This window comes from Sturnus vulgaris, chromosome 4 (genome assembly GCF_052056855.1).
Source record: "Sturnus vulgaris isolate bStuVul1 chromosome 4, bStuVul1.hap1, whole genome shotgun sequence".
NCBI lineage: Eukaryota > Metazoa > Chordata > Aves > Passeriformes > Sturnidae > Sturnus > Sturnus vulgaris.
Window position 1 is genome coordinate 74,843,308 of NC_142246.1, and position 24,963 is coordinate 74,868,270.

Genomic DNA, 24,963 nt, shown 5'->3' on the forward strand with positions numbered 1-24,963 from the left:
CTGTACTGATTAGCAAGGAGTGGAAACAGCCTTGCCTGCCCAGTGAGGCTGGTTGTTATAAAAGCGTGGGTCAGCTGGCTGCCAGTTTCACTAAGCACAGCTCCAGCTGGAGGTGCAGAGCCTGCTGCAGTGTGGGCTGGAGCCTGCTGGCTGTGCTGCGAGGAGGAAGGGACACGTGGCCGTGCAAGGGATGGACAAGGTGAGAGGATGCTGTGTGTGGGACAGACAGGCTCAGGTGGCTGGGGAAGGGACAGGCTGGGGTTTAGCCAGTCGTACAGAGGAGAGGAGGAGTCGGTGCTGTGTGGAGCTGCCTGTGAGAAAAGGAGTCAGAGTTGCCTCAAAGAAATCTGTGGAGAGAAGGCATGAAAAGTGTGTAATGAAAGACTCATGTTGGTGCCTGTCATGTCTGTCTTGATATAATTGCTACACGTTTTCTCGGAATGCTTGAATTTAGACATAAAATGAAAACTTTATTGTAAGAAAGGAATGCATTTCTCACCAAAGTGGTGTAGGGTGGGGGATCACAACTCCCAGATGGCCTGGAAGCGGAACGGCCACAGGGGTTACTGTAACTGGGCCTCCAGTACCAAAGCCCCAGTGGGTTTAAAGGCTAGAGCTGGGCTGGGATTAGCACGGGCTCTGCAGCTGGGCTCATGCACAGGTCTGTCAGCACTCCTGCCCGAGGACAGTCCCTCACCTAGGGAGAGGTTCTAGGCCTGGAGATGAGGCTGAGTTTGGGAAGGGTGATGAGGACATGGTTAGGGAGGGATGTAAATGCATATCAAAAGACTTAATTTTGAGGGGTGGCAAGCATTAGCTATAAAACAGTAAGTATTTACAGCTAAAGGCTGGAGGTGGGGGCTGTCTGAGGAGGACAGGACTGTTTAAGGCTGAAGTTGGAAGAGAAACCTTGGTGAAGCTTTTGCGTTAGAAACGGCCTCACCTGCCAAATCAGATTTTTGTCTTCAGGATTGCATGAGTGAGGATGCCACAGCCAAGGAAAAGGTTCAGGTTTGGGAGGCAAAGGCGAGTTAGGCAGGGCTGCAGGGCTGGGGCTTGGCTGTTTCCATACTGCTCAGGGCAGCAAAGGGTAGCTGGCTCACTGGGCCTTGGATCTAGAACTCTTTCTGGAACAAGGTGGAGAGCTGAGGTTCATGCAAGGGGCCAGGAATTCTTTGTCTGACTGGAAAATGCCACAGGGGCAGTGTGTGACTCGGATAGGATGATATGTTCGTCTGGCGAGAGTCACAAAAGAATATTTTGGTTTACTGATAACTGGGCAGCTCAGAAGTTACTACTTGACTTAGTTGCTGCTCCCATCTGTTGCACACATAAACAGAGCAAAGCAGACGAATTCTCTCGGAGCCTGAGGTCTTTGACTGGCCCTCCAAAAATGCTGCCCGCTAAAAAACAGACGTGGGGGAGGAAAGTTGTCAGATACAATAGAGCAAGAAAAGGACACGGGCTTCAAAGTGCCCTCCAGCAGACCATGGAAGTGACCTGTCTGGAAGTGAAACCAGCAGTCTGCTTCCCCAGCCTCCTGGAAGCCTCTAACAGCTACACAGGCAGTGAGGGGAGAGAACAATTCAACCTAAAAATAATTTTCAGTAGCGTTCTGCACTGCTGTTAAAAATACTGCAACCAGGGAATGTGGTGTGGTGATAACTATTAGGCCTGTAAGTCTGGTAACTGGGGCTTTTAGCTCAAACATCTCGGTATGGCTACTTTGAGCCTTGTAAAAGCTGCGTTAAGTCCAATTTCTTGGGTAGTTCTACTAGCTCTAGCCTTGCTTTTCATCCCCTCAGTAACAAAGCAACTCCCTCTCGAGAATGTTATTTACTTTCCATATTATGTGCCTACCGATTTCTGGAATTGCAAATGTCTTTGGATACATGCGTAAATTGAAGTTTCAAGAAAGCTGTCAAGCTAAAACAAAGGCTTGCCATAATGCAGAAGAAAATGTTTTATGGAAGAACTGAGAGGTCCCTACCTGGGCATAGAATTTGCTATCGTAAGGTGTGTTCCAAACGGATCTGCCATCTAAACAAGCAGAAAAATAGTTGGAATGTAGTGAGTTCCATTTAACTATTGCTAGAAATAGGAATTATTAGCAGAGCTTGGAGCATGATATCACTAGCAGCAGTAAGACGCTTTTAGCTTGCTTCTCATAAATTACTTGTAAAAAGCATTTGTACCTAGTGTGTAGCAATTAATATTTCCCCATTTTCTTCCCCCCCGCCCCCCAGTCTCAGGTACTCCTTTTATTTTACCCTTTTCTGTCTTGTAACATCACCTTCCTTTATTTTATTCTATCTTCTGTTCTCAGAACATCGCAGCATCCTCTGTCAATGTGAAAGCATTTGTTCATCCTGTCTTGGAATGGCTGTCAATGTTGCCCTCTTCTGGATCACTTTTTTTTTTTTTTTTTTTTTTTTAACAATATGTTGCTAAATGTCAGGAAAATTAATCCACAAACACCAGCGGTTTATGTCCAAAAAGGAAACAGAGGAGTCCTTTTTGCTTTATTCGAATAAAGGGAGAGGCCATGGGACATTCCCCTGGGATCTCTCAAATTTTTGGAGGACGCAGCCTCCTTTTTATCCTATTTTCCCGGCCGCATTTCCCTCTCTCTTTTCCCATTGGCTGAGGTACTTGAGAGGCACAGACTTCCCGGAACGCCTGATACCTGAAATTCCCCTCTAATGTATAACCCTCCCTTTTAATTTTTAATTCTTATAGAATTCATAGTTTCCCCCCGTTGCTTCTTTCATCTTTCGATATCCAATTTCATTTATCAGCAGCCCTGCAGTTTGTTTGTAAAGGCAAATATCTCTTTCCATTCATCAATCAGTGGAATCCATCCCATTGTTTCTTTTATCTCTCAGTGCTAGCCTTATCTACAGGCTGATCCACAGCTCATTTGTAAAGACAAATTCAACATTCCTCTCAGCTAATAAATGAGAAGTTAGCTGAAAAAAGTAAAAACTGGATTTTTTTTCCGGTGTGTGTCGGACAATACAGTGGAGAGAATTTGCGGGAGGATGATCGAGGACATCCTATTATAATATCGTTCTCGGACATTTTACTATTTTAGATCATCAGTTGTATTCTGAAAGAAATCTATTTTAATGATATGTGTACGTTTGCACGAAGTTATAGTTAAATATAGCTTGCGGCTGGGCTCTTTAATGACTAGGGGTATTTTTGGTTTTAATTCAATATTTTATGCTTGTGGTGTGTAGTGTGCTGATTTATTTTTTAATGTTATTTACTACGTGCGCTTTTGTTTTTGAGTGAAGGTAACTTTCTGGATGGCTTTGTATTTGAGGCAGAATGAATTGAAGTAGGTTTTTAAAACTGATTTTTCATATGTACGATGGGGAGTTTAGTAGGGGCAGCTCTGATGCTCGGGGGCTTGGTTGTTAATTTTATCAGACGGCTTTTGTTAGATACAGCTTTTAATTCTGGAAAGTTTTTTTTTCTAATGTCGTGCTTTGAAGGTGGTTTTCGAGGATGTATGGTATAGCTTTATTTTGTTTGTAGATGGCGTATGATAAGGGCTATGGTCTATTTATCTAATGCCATGTTTTTTCATTCAGGTGTTGATAAGGGAGTTCTTGAATGGCGTTTTGTGTTGTTTTTGTTTTTGGTGGGGCGTTGTTTTTAAAGGATACCTTGATATGCATAAATATAAACATAGACACAAACATGCACAAACGTAAACATAAACATATAAACATAAACATAAACATGCAAGACAATAACAATAAATATAAATATAAACATAAATAGAAATAGAAATACAAACATTAAAAAAATCAGTGAGAAATGGGGTAAAATCAGTGAGAAATGGGGGGAAAAGTCGGTGAGAATTGGGGAAAAAATCAGTGATTAATGGGTGGGAAAATGCATGAAAAATGGGGGGAAAAATTCAGAGAGAAATGGGGGCAAATATCAGTGATAAATGGGGGGGAAAATCAGGAAATATCCATGAAAATTGGGGGAAACATCCATGAAAAATGGCGGAAAAAATCAGTGAGAAATGGGGAAAAATGGGGAAAAAGCAGTGAGAAATGGGGGAAAAAATCAGTGAGAAATGGGGAAAAATGGGGAAAAAATCCATGAAAAATGAGGGAAATAATCAGTGAGAAACGGAAAAAAATCAATGAGAAATCGGCGAAAATTGAGGACAAAATCAGCGAGAAATGGGGGAAAAATCAGTGGTAAATGGGGGAATAGTCGATGAAAAATGGGGGAATATTCAGTGAGAAATGGGGGGAAAAAATCAGTGAGTAATGGGGGAAAAATGGGGAAAAAATCCATGAGAAATGGGTGGAAAAAATCAGTGAGAAATGGGGAAAAAAATCAGAGAGAAATGGGGAAAAATCAGTCAGAAATGGGTCGAAAAAATCAGTCAGAAATGGGGAAAAAATCGGTGAGAAATGTGGAAAAAATCTTTGATAAATTGGGGAAAAAAAATCATTGAGAAATTGGGGGAAAAAATTTAGTGAGAAATGGGGAAAAATTGGGAAAAAAATCCACGAAAATTGCGGGGAAAAAAAATCAGTGAGAAATGGGGGAAAAATGCATGAAAAATGGGCCGTAAATATCAGTGAGAAATGGGGAAAAAAATCAATGAAAAATGGCGGGAAAAATCAGATCGGTGATCGATAACTAATGCATGCCTATGGATTACATCGGTGATCGATTAATCGCGAGTACCGATCGATTACATCGGCGATCGATTGATCGCGACTACCGATCGATTATATCGGCGATCGATTGATCGCGACTACCGATCGATTATATCGGCGATCGATTGATTGCGCCTGCCGATCGATTAGATCGGCGATCGATTGCCAATGCCAGCCGATCGATTAGATCGGCGATCGATTGATCGCGCCTGCCGATCGATTAGATCGGCGATCGATCGATAATGCCTGCCGATCGATTAGCTCGGCGATCGATCGCTAATGCCTGCCGATCGATTAGCTCGGCGATCGATCGCTAACGCCTGTCGATCGATTAGATCGGCGATCGATCGCTAATGCCTGCCGATCGATTAGCTCGGCGATCGATCGATAATGCCTGCCGATCGATTAGCTCGGCGATCGATCGATAATGCCTGCCGATCGATTAGATCGGCGCTCGATTGATCGCTACTGCCGATCGATTAGCTCGGCGATCGATTGCTAATGCCTGCCGATCGATTAGATCGGCGATCGATTGCTAATGCCTGCCGATCGATTAGATCGGCGATCGATTGCCAATGCCAGCCGATCGATTAGATCGGCGATCGATTGATCGCGCCTGCCGATCGATTAGATCGGCGATCGATTGCTAATGCCTGCCGATCGATTAGATCGGCGATCGATTGATCGCGCCTGCCGATCGATTAGATCGGCGATCGATTGCTAATGCCTGCCGATCGATTAGATCGGCGATCGATTGATCGCGCCTGCCGATCGATTAGATCGGCGATCGATTGCTAATGCCTGCCGATCGATTAGATCGGCGATCGATTGCTAATGCCTGCCGATCGATTAATCGTGCCTGCCGATCGATTAGATCGGCGATCGATTGCTAATGCCTGCCGATCGATTAGATCGGCGAGCGATTGCTAATGCCTGCCTATCGATTATATCGACGATCGATTGATCGCGAGTACCGATCGATTGATCGCGACTACCGATCGATTATATCGGCGATCGATTGATTGCGCCTGCCGATCGATTAGATCGGCGATCGATTGCCAATGCCAGCCGATCGATTAGATCGGCGATCGATTGATCGCGCCTGCCGATCGATTAGCTCGGCGATCGATCGCTAACGCCTGTCGATCGATTAGATCGGCGATCGATCGATAATGCCTGCCGATCGATCGATAATGCCTGCCGATCGATTAGCTCGGCGATCGATCGCTAATGCCTGCCGATCGATTAGATCGGCGCTCGATTGATCGCGCCTGCCGATCGATTAGATCGGCGATCGATCGATAATGCCTGCCGATCGATTAGCTCGGCGATCGATCGCTAATGCCTGCCGATCGATTAGATCGACGATCGATCGCTAATGCCTGCCGATCGATTAGCTCGGCGATCGATCGATAATGCCTGCCGATCGATTAGATCGGCGATCGATTGCCAATGCCTGCCGATCGATTAGATCGGCGATCGATTGCCAATGCCTGCCGATCGATTATATCGGCGGTCGATTGCCAATGCCTGCCGATCGATTGCTAATGCACACTATTTGCACACTCCTTGCACACCCTTTGCACTCATACAGAAGCAGGAGGTTTCTCAGTTCTGGTCGGGGTTTTTTGGGGCGTTCATTCCGGGGGATTTCCTCAAGGATTGGGACACTCCTTGATTCCATCCCTTGCCTGTCTCCCAAGCGCCACCCTGTGGGCAGAGCGCGGTACTGCGCGCCTGCCTCTCCCAAGATGGCGGCTCGGGTGTCGCTCCCCGACCTTCTAACTCTGGCTGCAAAAGGAGGGTGGCACAGCAAGGAGCCCGCTCGCTCTAGTGGGATGCCTGCGCACGACGCCGACACCGATCCCACGGGTGCGATTTTCGGCGGCGTTTCCAATCGTGCGGACATCTCCTTCAGCCCGCTTCGGCCCGGGGGAGAGGGGCGGGGCCGCCAGCGATGGTCCCGGCGCAGCCCGGGCAGGCTCGGGGCGGAGCCGGGGCTTGGCGAGGCGGGGCACGGAGGTCCCGGGGACGGGACCGGGCGGGGCCGGGGCGGTGCTTTAGGGGCGGTCCCCAGTGGTCCCAGGCGGTACCAGGGGCGGGGCCGGGTGATCCCGGAGTGGTACCGAGCTGTACTGGGGACGGTGCTGCAGGGGCGGTACCGAGCTGTACTGGGGGCGGTGATTGAGGGGCGGTACCGCGCTGTACTGGGGGCGGTACCGGGGCGGTGATTGAGGGGCGGTCCCGGGGCGGTCCCGAGCTGTACTGGGGGCGGTACCCGGGCGGTGATTGAGGGGCGGTCCCGAGCTGTACTGGGGGCGGTACCGGGACGGTGATTGAGGGGCGGTCCCGGGGCGGTCCCGAGCTGTACTGGGGGCGGTACCCGGGCGGTGATTGAGGGGCGGTCCCGAGCTGCACTGGGGGCGGTACCGGGGCGGTGATTGAGGGGCGGTCCCGGGGCGGTCCCGAGCTGTACTGGGGGCGGTACCCGGGCGGTGATTGAGGGGCGGTCCCGAGCTGTACTGGGGGCGGTACCGGGGCGGTGATTGAGGGGCGGTCCCGGGGCGGTCCCGAGCTGTACTGGGGGCGGTACCCGGGCGGTGATTGAGGGGCGGTCCCGAGCTGCACTGGGGGCGGTACCGGGGCGGTAATTGAGGGGCGGTCCCGGGGCGGTCCCGAGCTGTACTGGGGGCGGTGATTGAGGGGCGGTACCGAGCTGTACTGGGGGCGGTACCGGGGCGGTGATTCAGGGGCGGTCCCGGGTCCGGCTCAGGTGTGCGGGTCCCCAGGGCGCCTGCGCGGGGCGGGGCCGAGGTGATTTAACTTCCGAAAATTGGCTCGGCCGCCATTTGCTCCCTATGAGCTGACTGCGGACGGCGGCATGCTGTCGGAGCTCCGCACAGAGGGACAGGACGGACTTCGGCTTCCCCTCCTCTCCAACCCTCTCCCCCTCCTTCCTCCTCCTCGTGTTCCCCTTTTTTCTCTCCCTTTCCCCTTCCTCCCCAAAGCCGACGCCTTTCCCTCCCCTATTCACCCCTCCTTCCTCCTCCCCGTGTTCCCCTGCTTTCTCTCCCTTTCCCTCCTCTTTCGGCTTCCCTTCCTGTTCCCCCCTCTACCTTTCCTTCCTCCTCCCCCTGTTCCTGTTCTTTCTCCCTCAAACCCTCCCCTCCTCTCTCCCCAAACCTGACCCCCCTCCATCCTTCCTCTCCTGTCCCTACCCCGCTCCCCCTTTCTATTCCCCCTCCTCTGTCCACCGTCCCTCTCCCCCCAACCCAGCCTTTCCTTTCCCCTCCCGCTTCTCTCCGCATCCCGATCCCCCTCCCCATCCCTGCTGTCCCCTCTCTTTGTCCCTTGTCCCTTTGTTTGTTCCCCCGCAGCCGCGGGGTTCGGGGTGCCGGATAATAAAGCCCAGAGGGCCGGAGCCGGCGCCCCTCGCGGGAATCCCCCCACGGGGCCGGAGCCGCTCTGCGGCTCCCCCCACACACAACAGTGCCCCACAGTGCCGGCTGTCCGGCTGTCCCCACATCACACTGGGGGGGCGGCCATGGGGGGTCGGGGGGGGCCCCCTCCTCAGGAGGGGGTGCTGGGGTGGGTGGGGGGTTTAGGATGGGCCCCCCTCATTAGGAGGGGGTCCTTGGGGGGGGTGGGGGGTGGGTTAGGGAGGACCCCCTCGTTAGGAGGGGGTCCGGGGGGGGTGGGGGGTGGGAGGGGCCCCCTCCGGAGGAGGGGCCCCTGGGGAGGGGCGGGGGGCGGGCCCCCTCCGGAGGGGGGGGTCCGGGGTGGGAGGGGTTGGGGGGGTTAGCCCCCCCCAGCCCCTCCTACCTCGGACCTCCCCCCTCCGGAAGGGATTCGCCCCCTGAGCCCCTCCCCAGGACCCCCTCCTCCGGACGGGGCCCCCGGGGGGAGGGGGGGCGGGTGGGGGGGGGGGGGGAAGCAGAGGGGCGCACGTCACTCTGCAGCGTGAACAGATTAAAAAAAAAAAAAGCCAAAAAACCGATCGGCCCCGCCCTTCCTGCCCCCCCCCCCCCCCCCCCCCCGGCCCCCTTCCGGAAGAGGGGGGTCCCCGGGAGGGGGCCGGGGCGGACGCCGTCCGGAGGCGGGGGGGGTCCGGGGAGGGGGCGGGGCCTGGAGGGGGGACACCCCCTCCGCCCCGCCCCCCTCCCCAGACCCCCCCCCCCCCCTCCGGAGGGGGCCCACCCTGACCCCCCCCCCCCCAGGACCCCCCCCTCCGGAGGGGGCCCACCCCCCCCCCCAGGACCCCCTCCTCCGGAGGGGGCCCTTCCTAACCCACCCTCCCCTCGAGGACCCCCTCCTAATGAGGGGAGCCCCCCCCTAACCCGCACCCCCCACTCCGGGACCCCTCCCAAGGAGGGGTCCCCCCAGCCCCGACCCCCGGGGACCCGCAGTGTGATGTAGGGAAAGCCGGAGCCCCGGCGCTGTCGGGCGGTGTGTTGGACCGGCATGGGGACACCCGCAGAGCGGGCCAGTCCCCGTGTGGGGCAGGGACGGTGCGGGGCGCCGGCTCCGGCCCTCTGGGCTTTATTATCCGGCACCCCGAACCCCGCGGCTGCGGGGGAAAGAGAGAAAAGGGGGATGGAGGGTGGGAATAGGGGGGCAGACGGAGTATTCGGGGTGGGCGAGCCAAGGACGGAGAGCAGATGGGGGTGTTGGGGTGTGCAGGGCAGGGGGAGGTGGAGTGGGGGGAAAGGGAGGGTGGAGGAAGGAGGGGGAGGATTGAAGGCAGGTAGGGAAGAATTGCGGGGGGAACGGGATTAGGGAGAAGGGACGGGGGCGACTAGGGTTCGGGAAAGGTGGAAGGAGCAAAAGGAGAGAAGGGTAGGGTAGGGTAGGGTAGGGTAGGGTAGGGTAGGGTAGGGTAGGGGCATGGGGGGAGCCGGGCCCGGGGGGGAAGGAGGGGAGGGCTAGGGGGGAGGGGGAGGGGGGGGGGGTAGGGGGGGGGGGAGGGAGGAGGGGGGTGGGGTGAGGGGAGGAAGGAGGGGAGAAACGAGAGGTATAGAAAAAGAGACGTATAGAAGAAAAGAAATATAGAGAAAAAGAGATACAGAGCCCGGCCCGGGCGCAGCCTCCCCCCCGAGCGCCGAGGAACAAATGGCTCCGCCGTGCTCGCCCCGCGGTTTAAATCCCCCTCAGCCCCGCCCCGCGCAGGCGCTCTGGGGCCCCGCACACCTGTGCAGGCCCCGCTCCCCACACCTGTGCTGGTCCCACCCCCCGGGGCCCCGCCCCGCCCGCGCCCTTCAAGTGCGCCCGAGCCGCTCCCAGCTCGCTCCATAGGCGGATGCTTCTCTTGGGATGCGGCGGGACCATCGCTCGGAGCGCTGCGCCGAACCCAATGCGGGGGCTGCTCCCGGTGCTGCGGGGAGCTCAGCTCAGGTGAGTCTAGGGATCGGTTCTGGGTCTTGCCGGTGCCTGCCGGCGCCTCCGAGTGCTGCCGCCTCTCCCCGGGCCGGCAGGGTGCGGGTCGCAGGAGCGGGATGGGATCGGGGCTGGGATCCGGGAACGGGATCGCCGCGGGCAGCAGGAGCCACCCCGGGACGGGCGCTGGGACCGAGCCCGGCGCTGCCGCTCCTGCTTCGGCCGCAGCGGGCGTGGGACTCTGGGCGCGATCCCGCTGTGGCCGCAGGGAGCCGGGGCTCTGCCGGTAACCGTGCCTGGGAGAATGGCGGTGGAATCGTCTCGTGCAGACGCTGGATCGAGGCTGGAACCGCCCAGGGCACGAGGAACGCCGTACGAGCCCTGGGAGGAGCCCCAAACGCCCCCGGTACCGCCCGCACCCCCCGCGGGTATGCAAAGCCCCCGCAGCCCTCAGCGCAGAGCAGCGCCTGCCTCCCCTTTTCCCGTGTCCCCACAGCCGTGGGGCTCCCGCCCGCCGCTCCCCTGGGGAACGAGCGGGGCTGGAGCACCGTGGGCGGGAGGAGCCGCTCAGCCGGGGCCAGGCACTGCGTTCCATTCAGGCTGCTTCTCCAATACCTGCCAGGTGAGATGCTTCCCCCTTCCCCTTGCTTTGCCACTCAAAAAACCTCTGCAATGGTAAACGAGGCAGCTGAGAATGTTCTTCTTTATTTCTAGATCACAGGATAGACTGGGGGTGAGACAGATCCTAAAGTCTTTCAAGTACGTGGCCCATTTGAGAAGTGAACTCACAACCTTTGCAGTACCACTCTGCTCCAACCGATTGAGCCAATCTCTGGGTGATGGGGATGAACCTCCCAAGGATGGGAGTCCTTGGCACCAACAAGGGAACTGCAGCTCCTTCTCTTCTGCTAAAGCTGCTTTGCACACCAACCCCTGCAATGGCTGTAGGGCAGAACTGGCTGGCACCTGACATGTCAGCACCAAACTCTTCCCATAATCCTGATTTTCCCACCCTTTCCAGGATTTACCCAGCAGCTGTAAATTTGCTCTTGCAATGTCCCCTTGCAGGGAGAAATGAGCAGGATAAGTCCTGAGGCTTCCTCTGCTGCAGGACCAAAGTTCTTCTGGAGAGTGGCAGGGGGCATTTCCTGCAGGCGAGTGCTGCCAAAACGATGGTAGCTGCTGAAGCTGGGGCTGCTTAAAGTCAAGGCACTCTTCCCTCGCAAATATCAAAACCCAAGTAAGAGCCTGCAGAGATTCCTTAAAATCAAAGGTTTGGGTGGGATGGAGTTTTGTTTGGGTGAAGGTGGGAGTTTTTCAGGGAGCCAGCTGGAAGTGCAGAAGGGATGGGAAGCTGTTGCAGGTGGGTCCCACTGGAGATGCGCTGAAGGGCAGGGATGTGCATCCCTTTCCTGAGGGAAAAGAACTTGCAGAGGCCACTGCTGAGCCTCTGAGAAGAACTGAGATTCTTCAGGGAGAGAGGCCCTCCTCTGGGCACAGGGAGCACCTCTGGCCCCTGCCTTCTGCTTGAAAAGATCACCTGGAGCCTGAGCTCAGGGGAGTTAAATCAGCTGAATTCCAGGCAGCTCTGTCAAGTGTCTCCTGGGGGGGGCTGGGAGACGAGGGCTTTAAATAGCAAATTCTTTGGAATACAAACCTGTACCTGTCTTGATACTGCTGAGCTTCCTTGGAAGCTCTGCCGGTTCCTGGCACAGCTGGTGTTCAAGTGGCAGCTCTGCATGGGAATATCCACATTCCATGAGGCACTGTGAGGTTATGGCAGTGGGAATTGAGCAGGGAATTCAGGGCTATGGGGATAATTCATGGGAGCTAGCAAAGCTGATAGTGATCTCCAAATCTGGGCACTACGCAGAGAACAACCCTTGTGCTGCCCTGTCAGCTCAGGCCCCTGGGCTGGGAAGTGCTGGGAATCAAATGTGCAGAATTCTATAAATCACAGCAACTGGCATCACCCAGAGGGACAATCCAAGTCCCAAACAATTCCTCCACAATCCACTCTGGGGAGAAGGACCCTGTGCCTGCCAGGAGCTCTGACCCTGCTTTTCCTACCAGCTCCTGAGCAGTGTCAGGGCCACCACTGAGGTCTTTAAAACCCAAATAAACCCCAAATCCCATACAGTGATTAATTCAAATCAAGAGCTGCATTGTTGTCATTAAAAGCTCAAAACTCTTAACAGAGTTCTATGACAACAATATAATGGATTCTCAGGAACCTCATTAATGCTCTTGGTTTAATTTTTATGTGTTTTTAATCTCTCATTTGGCAGCTTGTAAAACTTATCCTGGAATTCAGAGGTCAAGCAGGATCGACTTTGGATTGACCTTCACCTCTGGTCCCACTTTGTGCAAACACAACTCGTGCCCAGGTGGGTGAACTCATCACCTCAGCTTTTCACTCCAGAGTATCCCCTCCTTATTTCCCTGTAGATGAACTCAGATCCACTCCTCACCTCCACTGGTCATCCAAGCGTCCATTCTGTTCCCCACAGGCCCTGGTGGCCCCGGGGAGCTCCCTTGGCCTTTCTCCTGCCCCTCTGCAGCCCGAGGTCGCTACACAAACAGTTCTTGTGTCCCCTCTAAATGACCCCGGGTTTTCTGCTCAATGAATGGCATGACCCGTGCCCACTGCTCATGATTCACCCAACCAAAATCAAGAGCAAATGTTGCTTGGGCTTTAAGAACTTGAAATAACTCTGAAGCAATAGAAATCACCTTTTTCTTCTGGTTTTTATTTTTATTTTTTCATTTAAGATGCTGGACTTGCCTCTGTGGATGTGTGCTGAGCTCTCACTGCAGGGGACTGTCAGGCCTGAATGGCTGTGAGTTCGTGTTCTTCTCACTAGGGAATCAGAAATTATTCTTAGACCATAGAATTGTTTTCTGAAACCTTTCCCCTTTCCTCTTTGTGCCTTTGAATTTTTCAGCTGTTCCCTGTTGTCACTTCCCCTGCCTGACTTCTGTGCAGCTCCTAGCTGGGAAAAACTGGGAAAACTTAGGGGGTACAGAGGTGGAATTTTTGGCTGGATTTTTCTAACATTTCTAATTTTGCTGAACTTATTTCCCCAGTGAGAAGAGCACGAACTCACAGCCATGCAGGCCTGACAGTCACTGCGGGAAATCTGACACAGTATTAATAAGTAACCTTTCCTGAGAGCAGTCACCACCCCAGTCCTCCAGCCTTGTCAAATGTTTGCAATGAATGGACCCAAGTTCTAATCCTTAATCTAAATTTATGTCAGCTTTTGTTAGAAAGATACCGGACAGTAAATCATACAAGAGAATTTAAAAATTGCACAAAGAATAGCCGGCCCAGACCAAACCCAACCGCCCCCATCAGTGCTCCACCCCAATTTTGGGAGAAACAGTGATACAGTTTATAAATACTCTCCTTCCACACTATTCAGTCCTTCACCGCACATCCCCAGAGAGGAGTCCCTCAGACCTTGCTCCCCTGAACACCAGGAGAGCTGGAGTTTCACCCAGATCCCACATTCCCATGGCAGTTAATCCCAGCAGGGAGGCAAAGAGGAACCCTGCATCCTCTGACATAGCCCACAGCACGGGCAGCACCAGGAGCCCTCCAGGCTCAGACCTCTGGTGCTGAAGCCTCTGGGCTTTGGCTGATCAAACACCACAGCTCTTGGCAAAGATGGCAGGAGAGTCGTGATTCTTCCTGTCCTGAAAGAGAGGAGGAAAAGAAAATTAAGTCGACTGCAGAAGGATTCCAGCTCTCACACTTCTGGGGGGGGGAGAGGGAGGGGGAAGTGATTTGCCTAATTTCCACTGAAATCAGAGGTAAATGGTTCTAATCTGTATCCTTGGAAATCTGCAATTAGATATTTCGTCAACACTGGATTTAGTCTATTAAAAGCTGTACATTTTTCCCTCAACCATACTTTATGCATACTAGAGAAATAAATTTGCACGTTTTCTGGCTTTTCTGACATTTCCTGGCTTTTTAATCCTAGTCTTTGCCTTCTGAAAAGCATTAATTGACTCAATTTTCACTCATGACAAATCCACCTGGTTTTTAAAATATGAGATTTTACATTCATAGCGACAGAATTTTCATTGACATTTAAACTTGACTGAAAAATGTGCATGATTTCTACTGTGTTACCCTGAATGAGAACTCTATCTGTCAATTTAAATAACTTTCACTCTTTTCTTATTCATCATACAGCTTTTATCCCTTCAGATACCTTTGCTTTCTATCTATATTGTACAGCAAACCTCCACAACTTTAACTTTTCCATCTTTTCTGAGACATGTTTTCTTGTATTTCAATTACCAGTGGCCTGGCGTTTCATTTGCTCTGGCTTTCTTTGTGACTTTTGTTACCTTATTTAGCCCACGAAAACACCCACAGGGAATATAACCACAGCAGCTTATCAGAGCTGTAAAATTGAGGCTACATTTCTGATGTGCAATATGCTCTTGCAGTACCTTCACGAGGGCATTCTGCATACAGCAGGAGAATATTTACTGATGTACTAGTGCAATAATGACCCACCTGCCTCTGCTCCTCTCTGGGGCACTTTCTGTCTGTAGGGATTGGAATTAACGACAGTCTCTCTGTGCTGCCTGATGTCAGAGCTGAGAAAGGTGTCGAGGATATATAAGAGTCGTGAGACTTGCCAGAAAGGAAGAGGGAGAAGGATACTCCAGAGCCAGATGCAAGCGTGGAATTGTTGCATGCACACTTCCTGCTAACCAAGAGGGCTTGCTGGCTTCTCCAGTTAGATCTGTGACCACAAAAAGGTAAATACTTTGCCTTTTTTCTTATTTTCCCTGCAGTGTAAAAGATGCGCCTTTAGAAAAGCACTATATCCCCTATTATTAATCAAGAGCATTTTTTCAGGAAAAGACTAAGACAGCTTTAAAGTAAACTGCACTGGGGACCAGAATTTGAGACTGGGATATGTCAGGAAACGCAAATCAGAGATAAGGGATAGGATTGAAACTACTGGATGGAAAATGAGCATTTACTGCTGAGAGCTATATTTCTGAAACTGAATTGTGTCACTAAACTTGAAGGGATCATTTTTCTCACTCTAGCTTGTGAAAAAGACTAATTGCTCTTGATTTAGGACAGAATGGGCATCGGTGATAGGATGTGCTGAAGAGTATTTGGGTTAGCTTTCAGTTTTGAATCACTGTTCTTTTCAGAAAGTTTGGAAGGGAAGATGCACAACCTGAAGTTGTCAGTTTTCTTCATTGCACTTTCTGTCACTCTGAGCTGTTTGGAAGCTACACCTATTGAGGGGTGAGTGACAAATAATCATGTTTATTTCTTTTTAGGGAAAAAGGTGTTCAGATTATTGCATGAGTTGCTTTTGCTTTCATGTCTTAAATAATATAAAAATAGAGTTATTCAAGCTCACTGTTTTATTGTTGTTCAGAGATTACTGTCTCTGGCTGATGATCTATCTGATGGTACTTCCAAGAGACAAGGATGGATGTTGCCTGTAATGTCACACAATACACTCTCAGGACTCAGTGAGGAAATGCCAGAACAACCAGCAGCAAAGACAAAAAGGTATTGATTTTCCTTGTTTCTTCCAGCCATATCAGATTGAATCATGAAGCAAACTTTGTTCCAGTGATATCCTGCTATTTGAGAGACTTTGCTTCTGCTTTTTTTCCCTCAGGAAAAAAAAAAAAAAAAGATATTAAAATATCCTTCTACTAAACAGAGCTTTCCTATAAGCATAAAGATCAGCTTTTCTGTAACAAAAAGATCAAAGCATTTAGGGTCGAAAGTGAAATCCAGGGACTTTGTTTCAAATCATTTGATCATTTTACGATTATAAACTTTCTTAAATTAAAGAGGCTGCAAACTCTACATTACCTTGTGAAGAAAGGTGCATTTTGCAAGCGCCTTCCTTTTTAAAAAGTTCATCAGATTTCCAAGCCTGGAGGGGAAAGAAAAGAAAACATACCCTTCTTAATAATACTGCAGCTCTACTGGAATGGAATTATTTTATGGTAAAAATGCTTTCAGTAATTAAGCAATTTTAAAATCACATAATTAAATATTAATCATAGGAAGAAGGAAAAGAGGAAATTGATTCTGAGAGAATTTCACTTGTCTGAAATATATTGTTATTTATAAATTCAATTTCAGGACCTCTGTGAGAACCAGTTGCTATTTGAACCTTGTGTGGTAAGGACTTGAATAAAACCAAAAGAAATATCCATGAAAGTCAATGGGAGGTTATATAAAGCCCTATGCAACAATTTTCTTGTAATGCAATTACACATTTAAAATATTAATTGCTTAAGAACTGCTGCCTATCTACTAATCAAGAACCTGTATAAGACAGACATTCCTTTCATAGCTGCCTTTCCTCTGGTATTATTAGATCAATACAAATAACTTCAAAAGGTTATATGACATTTTAGATGATAGATTTAATAATCAGTAAGCAAAGGAACACATTGGTAACTGCTCAGAGTTTGAAACTGGGATATAGCTGCTCTTCACAGTAAATTTTAGCCACAAAGTGATATCTAATTCATGCCGTATCAGCATGAAGAAGTCCAAGAAAATATGCAACAACTCAGTAGGCAATCTCTGCGAGCAAGTATTTCTGTTTGAAGGAAGAACACAGTAATCTAAGAAACAAGTCTGAAAACCCAAGCTAACCATTACATTGCAATTTAAAAAAACCCCTCGTGCTACATAGGTTTTACGTGGAGTTCTGTAAATGATCTGTCGGTTCAGATCATAAAATGTTATTTCTAGATACGGATCCTTCCTCGGACACTCTTTAAAGTATCATTCAGCAAAGGATTTTCTCTCACCACAACAGAACTTTCAATTTGCTGGTGTTTCAAAAGAGATGTGGCAGGTTTTTTTTTTTAGATGAAACCTCTGTTTAGTCAGAGCTAAGTGGGAGAGAGACAGAGCAAAAGACCATGCTAAGTGATTCTGCAGTTGGCAGAAGCTGGCAATGCCTGCTACTTCTCATGATATGTGGTGCAGATGGGAGAAAGAGTCTTTGGGTTTAATCCACTTGCTGTGGACTGGAATATTACCACTCACTTCAGTGAGAGCAGGATGTAATTCTGTGAAAACATGAGAACTGAATAAATGTTAGTGATCATCATTATGTTAGTAATCCTCATGATATCAGCAAGAGCTCTAAATAGATTTAGAAGTTCAGCTGAAAGTTAAACATTTAATCATTGCTTTCACTTTGTGTCTCACCTATACTATCATTACAGGTCTTCTAAATGTCATAAACTGCTGTGCAGGATATCAATAAAAACGACATATGACAGTTCATGTCTCTGCATTTGAATAACCTCCATCATTAAAACTGATAATAGCACCCAGCACAAGGATTTTTTTCAGGAACAAAGTAGGTGGTGGGAAGATTCTAATGTTCCTGTATTTGTGCACATATTAAAAGAACTCCCACATTAGCAGAGCTCAAATGACTATGAGAAGTGGCACACTCGATGGCTCATTGTTTGACTTACTGCTGGCTGTCTTTGTTTCACCTTGGCAGTCACCAGCTGGAGAAGAGGAGATGCAACACGGCCACGTGTGTGACGCAGCGCTTGGCCGATTTCCTGGTGCGCTCCAGCGGCAGCGCCGGGGCCCTTTACCCGCCCACCAACGTGGGCTCCAACACCTACGGAAAGAGGGACAGAGAGCCCCAGAGCCACGCACAGCTTTAGGCTCTGGAGATGGCTGCTGACACTAGAAGCTCAGTTTTTATTGTATCAACAACCTCTCGGTCATTTATTACTTGTACAGTCTTACCAGTGCCTTGTTTTCTCTGTGTGTGTGTGGGGGTATGTGATTTATGTTCATCATTCCACCATGCATGTACAATGACATGCATAGGCTATTCTTCCAACCCCATTAAGAACTCCAGAAATCTGCTTGTTAAAATCCTTTGTAAAAATCTGTCACGATAATAAATGGAAAAGTAATGGCAACAATGTTATTATTATTATTATTATTATTATTATTACTATTATTATTATTATTATTATTAAAAGGATGAAAAAGATAACCCATGATGTGTATGTCTTTATAGTCACAGTCTGGTAAGAGAAAGAAACCGCCTTAATTAAAGAACAATAAATATCAGAATGCTAGCAAAAGTTATGTCCTAATGAAAGTAAAACAGAAGAATCTTCTGTTTTTTAAACATCTACAGCATCTTGTCTGGTACAGTTGAAGGAACAACTAGATGAGAAAAGATGCTGCATTGTGCACCATAATCAGACAATTATGCAGTTAACTGATTGGCCTGTTTCCACTATAACATACAGCAAGCAAGGAAACGTGGTCTTGCAGCACAGACTTCTGTGCCTACTGAGCAGGGGATTTTAAGGATTTGCAGTTCTTATGTTAAGATGATATCAGTAAAATGTAAGCATAATAAGTATAATAATATATGTAAGTATAATAAATATGAATAAGAGATAGCTCTGATACAATCTAGGAGAAACTCCCATCCTTGGGTATTCCTTTCCTTAACTACAGTAACAAAGGGAAGAGAAAAAACAATGAGTAGCTCAAGAACCAAAACACATCATAGAAACTCAGTAATTTTTTCCTCTGGCATACTTAAATTGCTACCAAAATCCAGGGGAAATATTTCAGAGATGGGCAGACCTTAATGAGAATCTGACGGCATTATTTTCTCCTATCTCAGCCCAGAATCAGGGCAGGCTTAAAAACCTTTAAGTTCCTTTAAATTTTAAGCAAATTTTCATAGAGGTGAGCTGTTTCATTTCACAGAAATGGCTGTTTTGTCCACACTTCCTCAGTGAAGGGTTCACTGTTGTCCGAAAAACATTATTGTCCAATTACGAAAAACATTCAGCAGAACCTTAGTTCTGGAGAGGCAAATGAAAGTTCAATAACTGCCTTCAGTTGGTTTGTTTCCATTACAAAGTATACCTCGAAATAGAAACATTTTTGCTAATTTAATGTTAAATGGCATATTCACATCATTTCACACACAAAAAAATGCATGGGAATAAAAAGTACAGGATTCCTACTGTAAAAAGTGTTATTAATTACTCTCTTTATTGAGGGAAGTTTCAACCTTCATTAAAGTTCTAATGGATATTAATTCTGAATTTTATTGAGAAAACCGTTTATATGCCATTGAACTAATACTTCTGCCAGCTTGAAATGCCTTCCATTCCAGTTACTTTTGAGTTACGCTGCACACACACTGTGCGTTTAATTTGTTTTTAATTTAGAATATTTATTTCATTTATTAACATTTCAGAAAACAAATGAGAGAGAGGACAGCTTTGAAGTGTCACTGCGAGATTGTTTGTACAGAGCAGTAACCAAGTGGAGCCTTCCCTGTGGGTAGCTGCTGATCTCTAGGCTGATCCCAGCCCGGAATATGAGCCACGCTTTATGCACCAGATTTTGTTTTTTCAGCTACCATTTGACAAACACTAACAAAGCACAGGCTGTCCATGCACAGGACCAGTGAAACTGGGTACATTATTTTCTGCCTCACACACTCTCGAATCTGGTGGATTGGATACCAGCATCTATTTCACACAATCAAACTATTCCACAAATACTGAAAAATCTAACTCGGTTCCTAAGTCAGTGAAACCACCAAGAGAGAAAAGAGGGGGACCATCTCACCTGTCTTTAGCTCCTCTTTGTCTAACCAGTTGTCAGCGCTCTCCTGCTATTTGGTGGAGGAAGACTACTTCCAATTCATCCCAGCTTAGACACCTATTTTAGGATGGGATTAATCACTCCTGAAGTGCCTCTATTTCTTCGCTGATGATAGAGAGTGTCTAGACAATTAGCTGAAAATGAGCACTTAGAATTAAGATAACTAGAGTTAGTTGACAGGAATCTCATCTGCATTTGGTATGAACCGTTCAAACTAAAATCAAAGAGAAAAAGATTTGGTAAAAAAACCCCACACCACCAGCACCTCAGACTCCAAATCAACTTTCATTCTGAGCTACGTTAGTTAATTCATCAGCCAGAGCATCTTGAGAAACTTCCTTCAGTGAGATTTGTTCCCGCCCGTACTCCCTTGAGAAGACAGCTCTGCTCCCTCCCTCCTGCTGTTGCTGCACTTGGCCTCTCAGAGACGAAGCATCTAGCCATAGTAAGGCTGGATACAAGCACAGTCCAGGGCTAAATGAGCCAGGAAAAGAATGGACTGTAATGGAAAAAAGAAAATAAATACATTTATTTAATAATGAATTAATTACTAATAAGCATTTAAGCATTACTTCATCAGCTCTGCAAACAGCATGGCCAGAATTTTCTGTGCATTTTTAAAAATCCCACTATGTATTTCTAGGCTTCTTCAGGGATGTAAATATTACTTGAGAATCGAGCCTTAGATAGATTGGATTCTTTTTCAATTCATCTGGCTTCCCTCCACCTTTCAGAGAATATGCAAGCAAACAAAAAATACAAAAGAGGAAAATTAAGAATACAGACAATGTGATAAACATGGCATTATTCCCCTTAAAAAACCGAAGATACTAAACCTCTGCTTTTTAGCATGTAAGTAACGAAGTCACACACGCCGCATATCAGGCAATGTTTAAATACAAAGCCAGTCCTAAAAAAGTCCAAGTGCACAAGCATAAAATAAAGCAGGAATATTTTGTCTAAGGATATATCGCTCAGTATTACCCATTAGCATTCCTTGTTTAACCTTTTATTGCATCTACTTATGTTAGTCACTTAAATCTTTAGTCTTTAAATCTCTGTTGTTTCCCCCCACTTTCTACACAAGGCTTTTACTTTTTAATGCATTAAAGGCTATTGTTGCAGCCACAGAACACTCCCATTGCACTTACCTATGCCCGATATGCAACAAATAGAAGTAAGAAAGCCTTCTCCTGCTGATATGACCGCTGTTCTTCCGGCCCTGCAGCCTCTCACCCCTACACCCTTCTAGAAACTCATGGCTGCTATCTTGCTGTGCTGCATCAAGAACAAATATGTTATTGAAATATAGAAATCATTGCCACCTGGAATAGGGTTCTGCAGTTGCTACTGCCCGAGGAATGAAAGGAAAACAGAGGTGGCCACACTGGCTGCACACTTGAATGCAATTACACAGCTGAATTCATGCACAAGTAAAATATAACCCGAAGGAAAGAAAAAATTCCGGTTTTCTAGTGAAGCACAGAACAGCATCAATTTCCACAAACGAGGCTCAGTCCGAGTAAGAGCTGCAGCGCCACACTGCCTGGGGGGTTCTTCACTCCTTCCACACCCCAGTCCCCTCTCTCCAGCAGAGCAGCAACATCCAAGCTCGGTGTTCCAGCTGCTCATGTCTCTTTCAAAGAAAACTTAGCAATAAAAGCAGCTGTGAGTCAGGAAGACAGCCGAGTTTGCCCTTGAAAGGAGGTGGTCACACACAGTGAAAGACAAAATGCACAGAGAGCTCCTAAGGAAAAAAGGCAGCGACCACGTCTTTTCCCTGGGCTCTGCAGGGGAGGGGCTGTGCCGGCAATGTCCCTCCTGTGCCAAGTGTCACGATCCAAAAAAAAACCAACCCCAAATTATGGATTAGGATTATTGATTAGCAGGAGCGTGACCAGAGCCCCGGCAGGACGGCAGCGCAGCGCCGCCTGGCGGCGGAGCAGGAGAGCAGCGCCGGACCCCGTGCCAGTGTCGGTATCGCCGCGTCCCCTGCTAGCCGCGGCCATGCCGGTCCCGATGCCGCCCACGCCCCCCCGCGCGGCACCGGGTCGGCCCTCCGCCCGACTTCGTCGCGTCTCCGCCGTCGCTGTCCCTCCCGCCCCGAACTTCGGCGCCGCGGCCCGCCTCTTGGCATCATCTCGTCAACGCCCCACGGCGTCTCGCCCCCCCGCGGGACCCGAGCGTCCCCCGGGTCACCCGTCCGCAACACCGACGCCCACCGCCGCGTCAGCCGGCCGGCCCACCCCCCCGCGGGACCTCGACAGCACATCCCCGCAGATCATAACGCCGGCGAGCAGAACTTCATGCGGGCCGCCATATTTGTCCGGTATCACGTGACCGGACGGGCGCCGCCATATTTACTGTTAGGGGCGGTCCCTGGCGGCCCGGCGGGGGCGGAGAGTGGGGAGGAGGCGGGGACAGTGGGCGGGGACACGGTGACGGCACTGATGGGGGTGGAGCCGAACGTGGCGGGAATGGGGGGTTCTGATAGGCGGGCCGGAACTGCCTCGGGCTCTGATTGGCTGGCCTGGCCGGCCCTTCCACATAAATAGCGTGTGCTGCAGCGGGTCGGGCACTGCGGAGGCGGCGGCGGAAGAGGTAAGGGCGGGGTCTTGGGGGACGGCGGGGCCGAGCGGCGTCACGCGGCGGGGCGGAGGGCGGGGGGGGCGGCGGTCCGGGACAGCGCGCGGCCGCAGCGTTCCGGGGGTCCGCGGCGGGGCCGAGCGGCGTCGCGCGGCGGGGCGTGGCGGGCCGGCGTCGCGCGGCGGGGCGGGGCCGAGCGGCGTCACGCGGCGGGGCGGAGCGCGGGGGGGGCGGTGGTCCGGGACAGCGCGCGGCCGCAGCGTTCCGGGGGTCCGCGGCGGCGGCGAGTGGAGAGGCGACGGGCGGGGACGCCGTAACGGGACTGATGGGGGTGGAGCCGAGCGTGGCGGGAGTGGGGGGGCTCTGATAGGCGGGCCGGAACTGCCTCGGGCTCTGATTGGCTGGCCTGGCCGGCCCTTCCACATAAATAGCGTGTGCTGCAGCGGGTCGGGCACTGCGGAGGCGGCGGCGGAAGAGGTAAGGGCGGGGTCTTGGGGGATGGCGGGGCCGAGCGGCGTCACGCGGCGGGGCGGAGAGCGGGGGGGGCGGCGGTCCGGGACAGCGCGCGGCCGCAGCGTTCCGGGGGTCCGCGGCGGGGCCGAGCGGCGTCGCGCGGCGGGGCGTGGCGGGCCGGCGTCGCGCGGCGGGGCGGGGCCGAGCGGCGTCACGCGGCGGGGCGGAGCGCGGGGGGGGCGGCGGTCCGGGACAGCGCGCGGCCGCAGCGTTCCGGGGGTCCGCGGCGGCGGCGAGTGGGGAGGCGACGGGCGGGGACGCCGTAACGGGACTGATGGGGGTGGAGCCGAGCGTGGCGGGAGTGGGGGGGCTCTGATAGGCGGGCCGGAACTGCCTCGGGCTCTGATTGGCTGGCCTGGCCATAAATAGCGTGTATTTCGCAGGGTCGGGGCACTGCGGAGGCGGCGGCGGAAGAGGTAAGGGCGGGATCTGAGGGGGGCGGGCGGCGGTTAGGGGTGGCGCCGGGGCCCGGCCGGCGCGGCGTGGCGCCCGGGGTGGGTCGGCGGGCAGGCCCGAGCGGAGCTGCGGGGCGTGGTGGTGGGGGGGGCGGGGCCCAGGGGGAGGCGACAGGGCCGGCCCGGGCGGCGCGGGGGGGGGGGGCGACAGGGCCGGCCCGGGCGGCGCGGGGGGGGGGAGGTGGCGGGGCCGGCCCGGGCGGAGCGGCGCGGGGTGGAGCGCAGCCGAGGGGCGGGGCCCGCGGCGGAGCGCGGCCGCTGGGGCCCGGCGTGGCGTGTAGGGGGGGCGGCTACTGGGTCTGGGGGACTGGTTGCTCCTAGTGAGGGCAATTTATATGGTTTCAAGTATTGGGAATAAAGGTGCTTTTTTATGTTTTTTTTATCTCTAAGCTTTATATGATTTAATCGCGTTTTCTTCTTTCTTAGACTGAAACTGAGAGGCTGGAGCTGAGGAAGCAGAGCTGGAGAAATACGGTAAGGTTTGAAAACATAACTGCTTTGGGGCTGTGTTAGGGCATATGGAGGCACGATGGTATGTGTGTGGCTGGATATTAAATCATTAAGGGATATGAAAGGGAGTCTAGAGATGTTAATGGGGTAAGGATTCTCAGATTGTGGCTGAAATATGAGTTCAGGAGGTGCTCAAACCACAGAGAGGTAGAGGTAAAAAAAAATATCCTGCCGTGGAAAGCAGAAAGACCATTACATGGCACAGCCGGAGCAATGTGGATCCAGAAGCGAAGCAGAAGAACTGGCAGTTGAATAAAGCTTGTGGTTTGAAAAAGAGCTGAAATCACAGGGGCTGGGCTAAAAGGGGTGTCTGAAATGATTGACTCTGAAATCGCTCGTGCCGGGTTAGAAGGGATGGAGGTGAAATCGCCGTAGGAGCGGGATACGGACTGGGGCAGGCTTCGAGGCTCTGGGGCGGGAGGTGAATTGGTGCGGGGCTGGAGCCAAGACACAGATGCTGTGCATTGAAGGTGGAGAAGATTGCTCTTGCAGAGATGGAGAAAGGCTCAGGTGAAGTCAGAAGAGCAGAGCTGGCAGTTGAATAAAGCTTGTGGTTTGAAAAAGAGCTGAAATCACAGGGGCTGGGGCAAAAGGGGTGTCTGAAATGATTGACTCTGAAATCGCTCGTGCCGGGTTAGAAGGGATGGAGGTGAAATCGCCGTAGGAGCGGGATACGGACTGGGGCAGGCTTCGAGGCTCTGGGGCGGGAGGTGAATTGGTGCGGGGCTGGAGCCAAGACACAGATGCTGTGCATTGAAGGTGGAGAAGATTGCTCTTGCAGAGATGGAGAAAGGCTCAGGTGAAGTCAGAAGAGCAGAGCTGGCAGTTGAATAAAGCTTGTGGTTTGAAAAAGAGCTGAAATCACAGGGGCTGGGGCAAAAGGGGTGTCTGAAATGATTGACTCTGAAATCGCTCGTGCCGGGTTAGAAGGGATGGAGGTGAAATCGCCGTAGGAGCGGGATACGGACTGGGGCAGGCTTCGAGGCTCTGGGGCGGGAGGTGAATTGGTGCGGGGCTGGAGCCAAGACACAGATGCTGTGCATTGAAGGTGGAGAAGATTGCTCTTGCAGAGATGGAGAAAGGCTCAGGTGAAGTCAGAAGAGCAGAGCTGGCAGTTGAATAAAGCTTGTGGTTT

General features: G+C 51.0%; 1 protein-coding gene and 1 long non-coding RNA gene across 9 annotated transcripts; one reads left to right on the plus strand and one right to left on the minus strand.

Moving 5' to 3' along the window:
• The first annotated feature begins 10,401 nt into the window (after positions 1-10,401).
• On the plus strand, positions 10,402-18,044 carry LOC148224122 (islet amyloid polypeptide-like). Of its 3 annotated transcripts, XR_015803516.1 has the most exons (7): positions 10,402-10,689; positions 10,782-11,307; positions 12,356-12,454; positions 14,640-14,849; positions 15,258-15,354; positions 15,491-15,627; positions 17,319-17,422. XR_015803516.1 is itself a non-coding variant. In XM_088164387.1 (6 exons), exons 4-6 carry the CDS (start codon positions 15,275-15,277, stop codon positions 17,775-17,777), a joined length of 387 nt encoding a protein of 128 aa, XP_088020513.1. In that variant the 5' UTR covers positions 11,166-11,307; positions 12,356-12,454; positions 14,640-14,849; positions 15,258-15,274; the 3' UTR covers positions 17,778-18,044. The 3 variants fall into 3 exon arrangements, 2 of the variants coding, with proteins under 2 accessions (XP_088020513.1, XP_088020514.1); XM_088164387.1 differs by lacking the exons at positions 10,402-10,689; positions 17,319-17,422 and adding an exon at positions 17,606-18,044 and having other exon boundaries at positions 11,166-11,307; positions 15,493-15,627; XM_088164388.1 differs by lacking the exons at positions 10,402-10,689; positions 10,782-11,307; positions 12,356-12,454; positions 17,319-17,422 and adding an exon at positions 17,606-18,044 and having other exon boundaries at positions 14,224-14,849; positions 15,493-15,627.
• On the minus strand, positions 10,749-21,687 carry LOC148224123 (uncharacterized). Of its 6 annotated transcripts, none has more exons than XR_015803522.1 (5): positions 20,916-21,687; positions 17,577-19,898; positions 15,473-16,003; positions 11,725-13,766; positions 10,749-11,479 (listed from the first exon to the last, which is right to left on the minus strand). It is a non-coding gene; the product is annotated as an uncharacterized LOC148224123 (long non-coding RNA). The 6 variants fall into 6 exon arrangements; XR_015803520.1 differs by having other exon boundaries at positions 17,577-20,263; XR_015803517.1 differs by lacking the exon at positions 20,916-21,687 and having other exon boundaries at positions 15,473-15,734; positions 15,940-16,003; positions 17,577-17,716.
• Between the last annotated feature and the right edge of the window lie 3,276 nt (positions 21,688-24,963).

Coding starts and splice junctions, on each gene's coding strand:
- LOC148224122 (XM_088164387.1), top strand. CDS start 15,275: ATGCACAACCTGAAGTTGTCAGTTTTCTTCATTGCACTTTCTGTCACT. Junction 15,355..15,492: donor GAAGCTACACCTATTGAGGG/GTGAGTGACAAA, acceptor TGTTGTTCAGAG/ATTACTGTCTCTGGCTGATG. Junction 15,628..17,605: donor CCAGCAGCAAAGACAAAAAG/GTATTGATTTTC, acceptor TCACCTTGGCAG/TCACCAGCTGGAGAAGAGGA.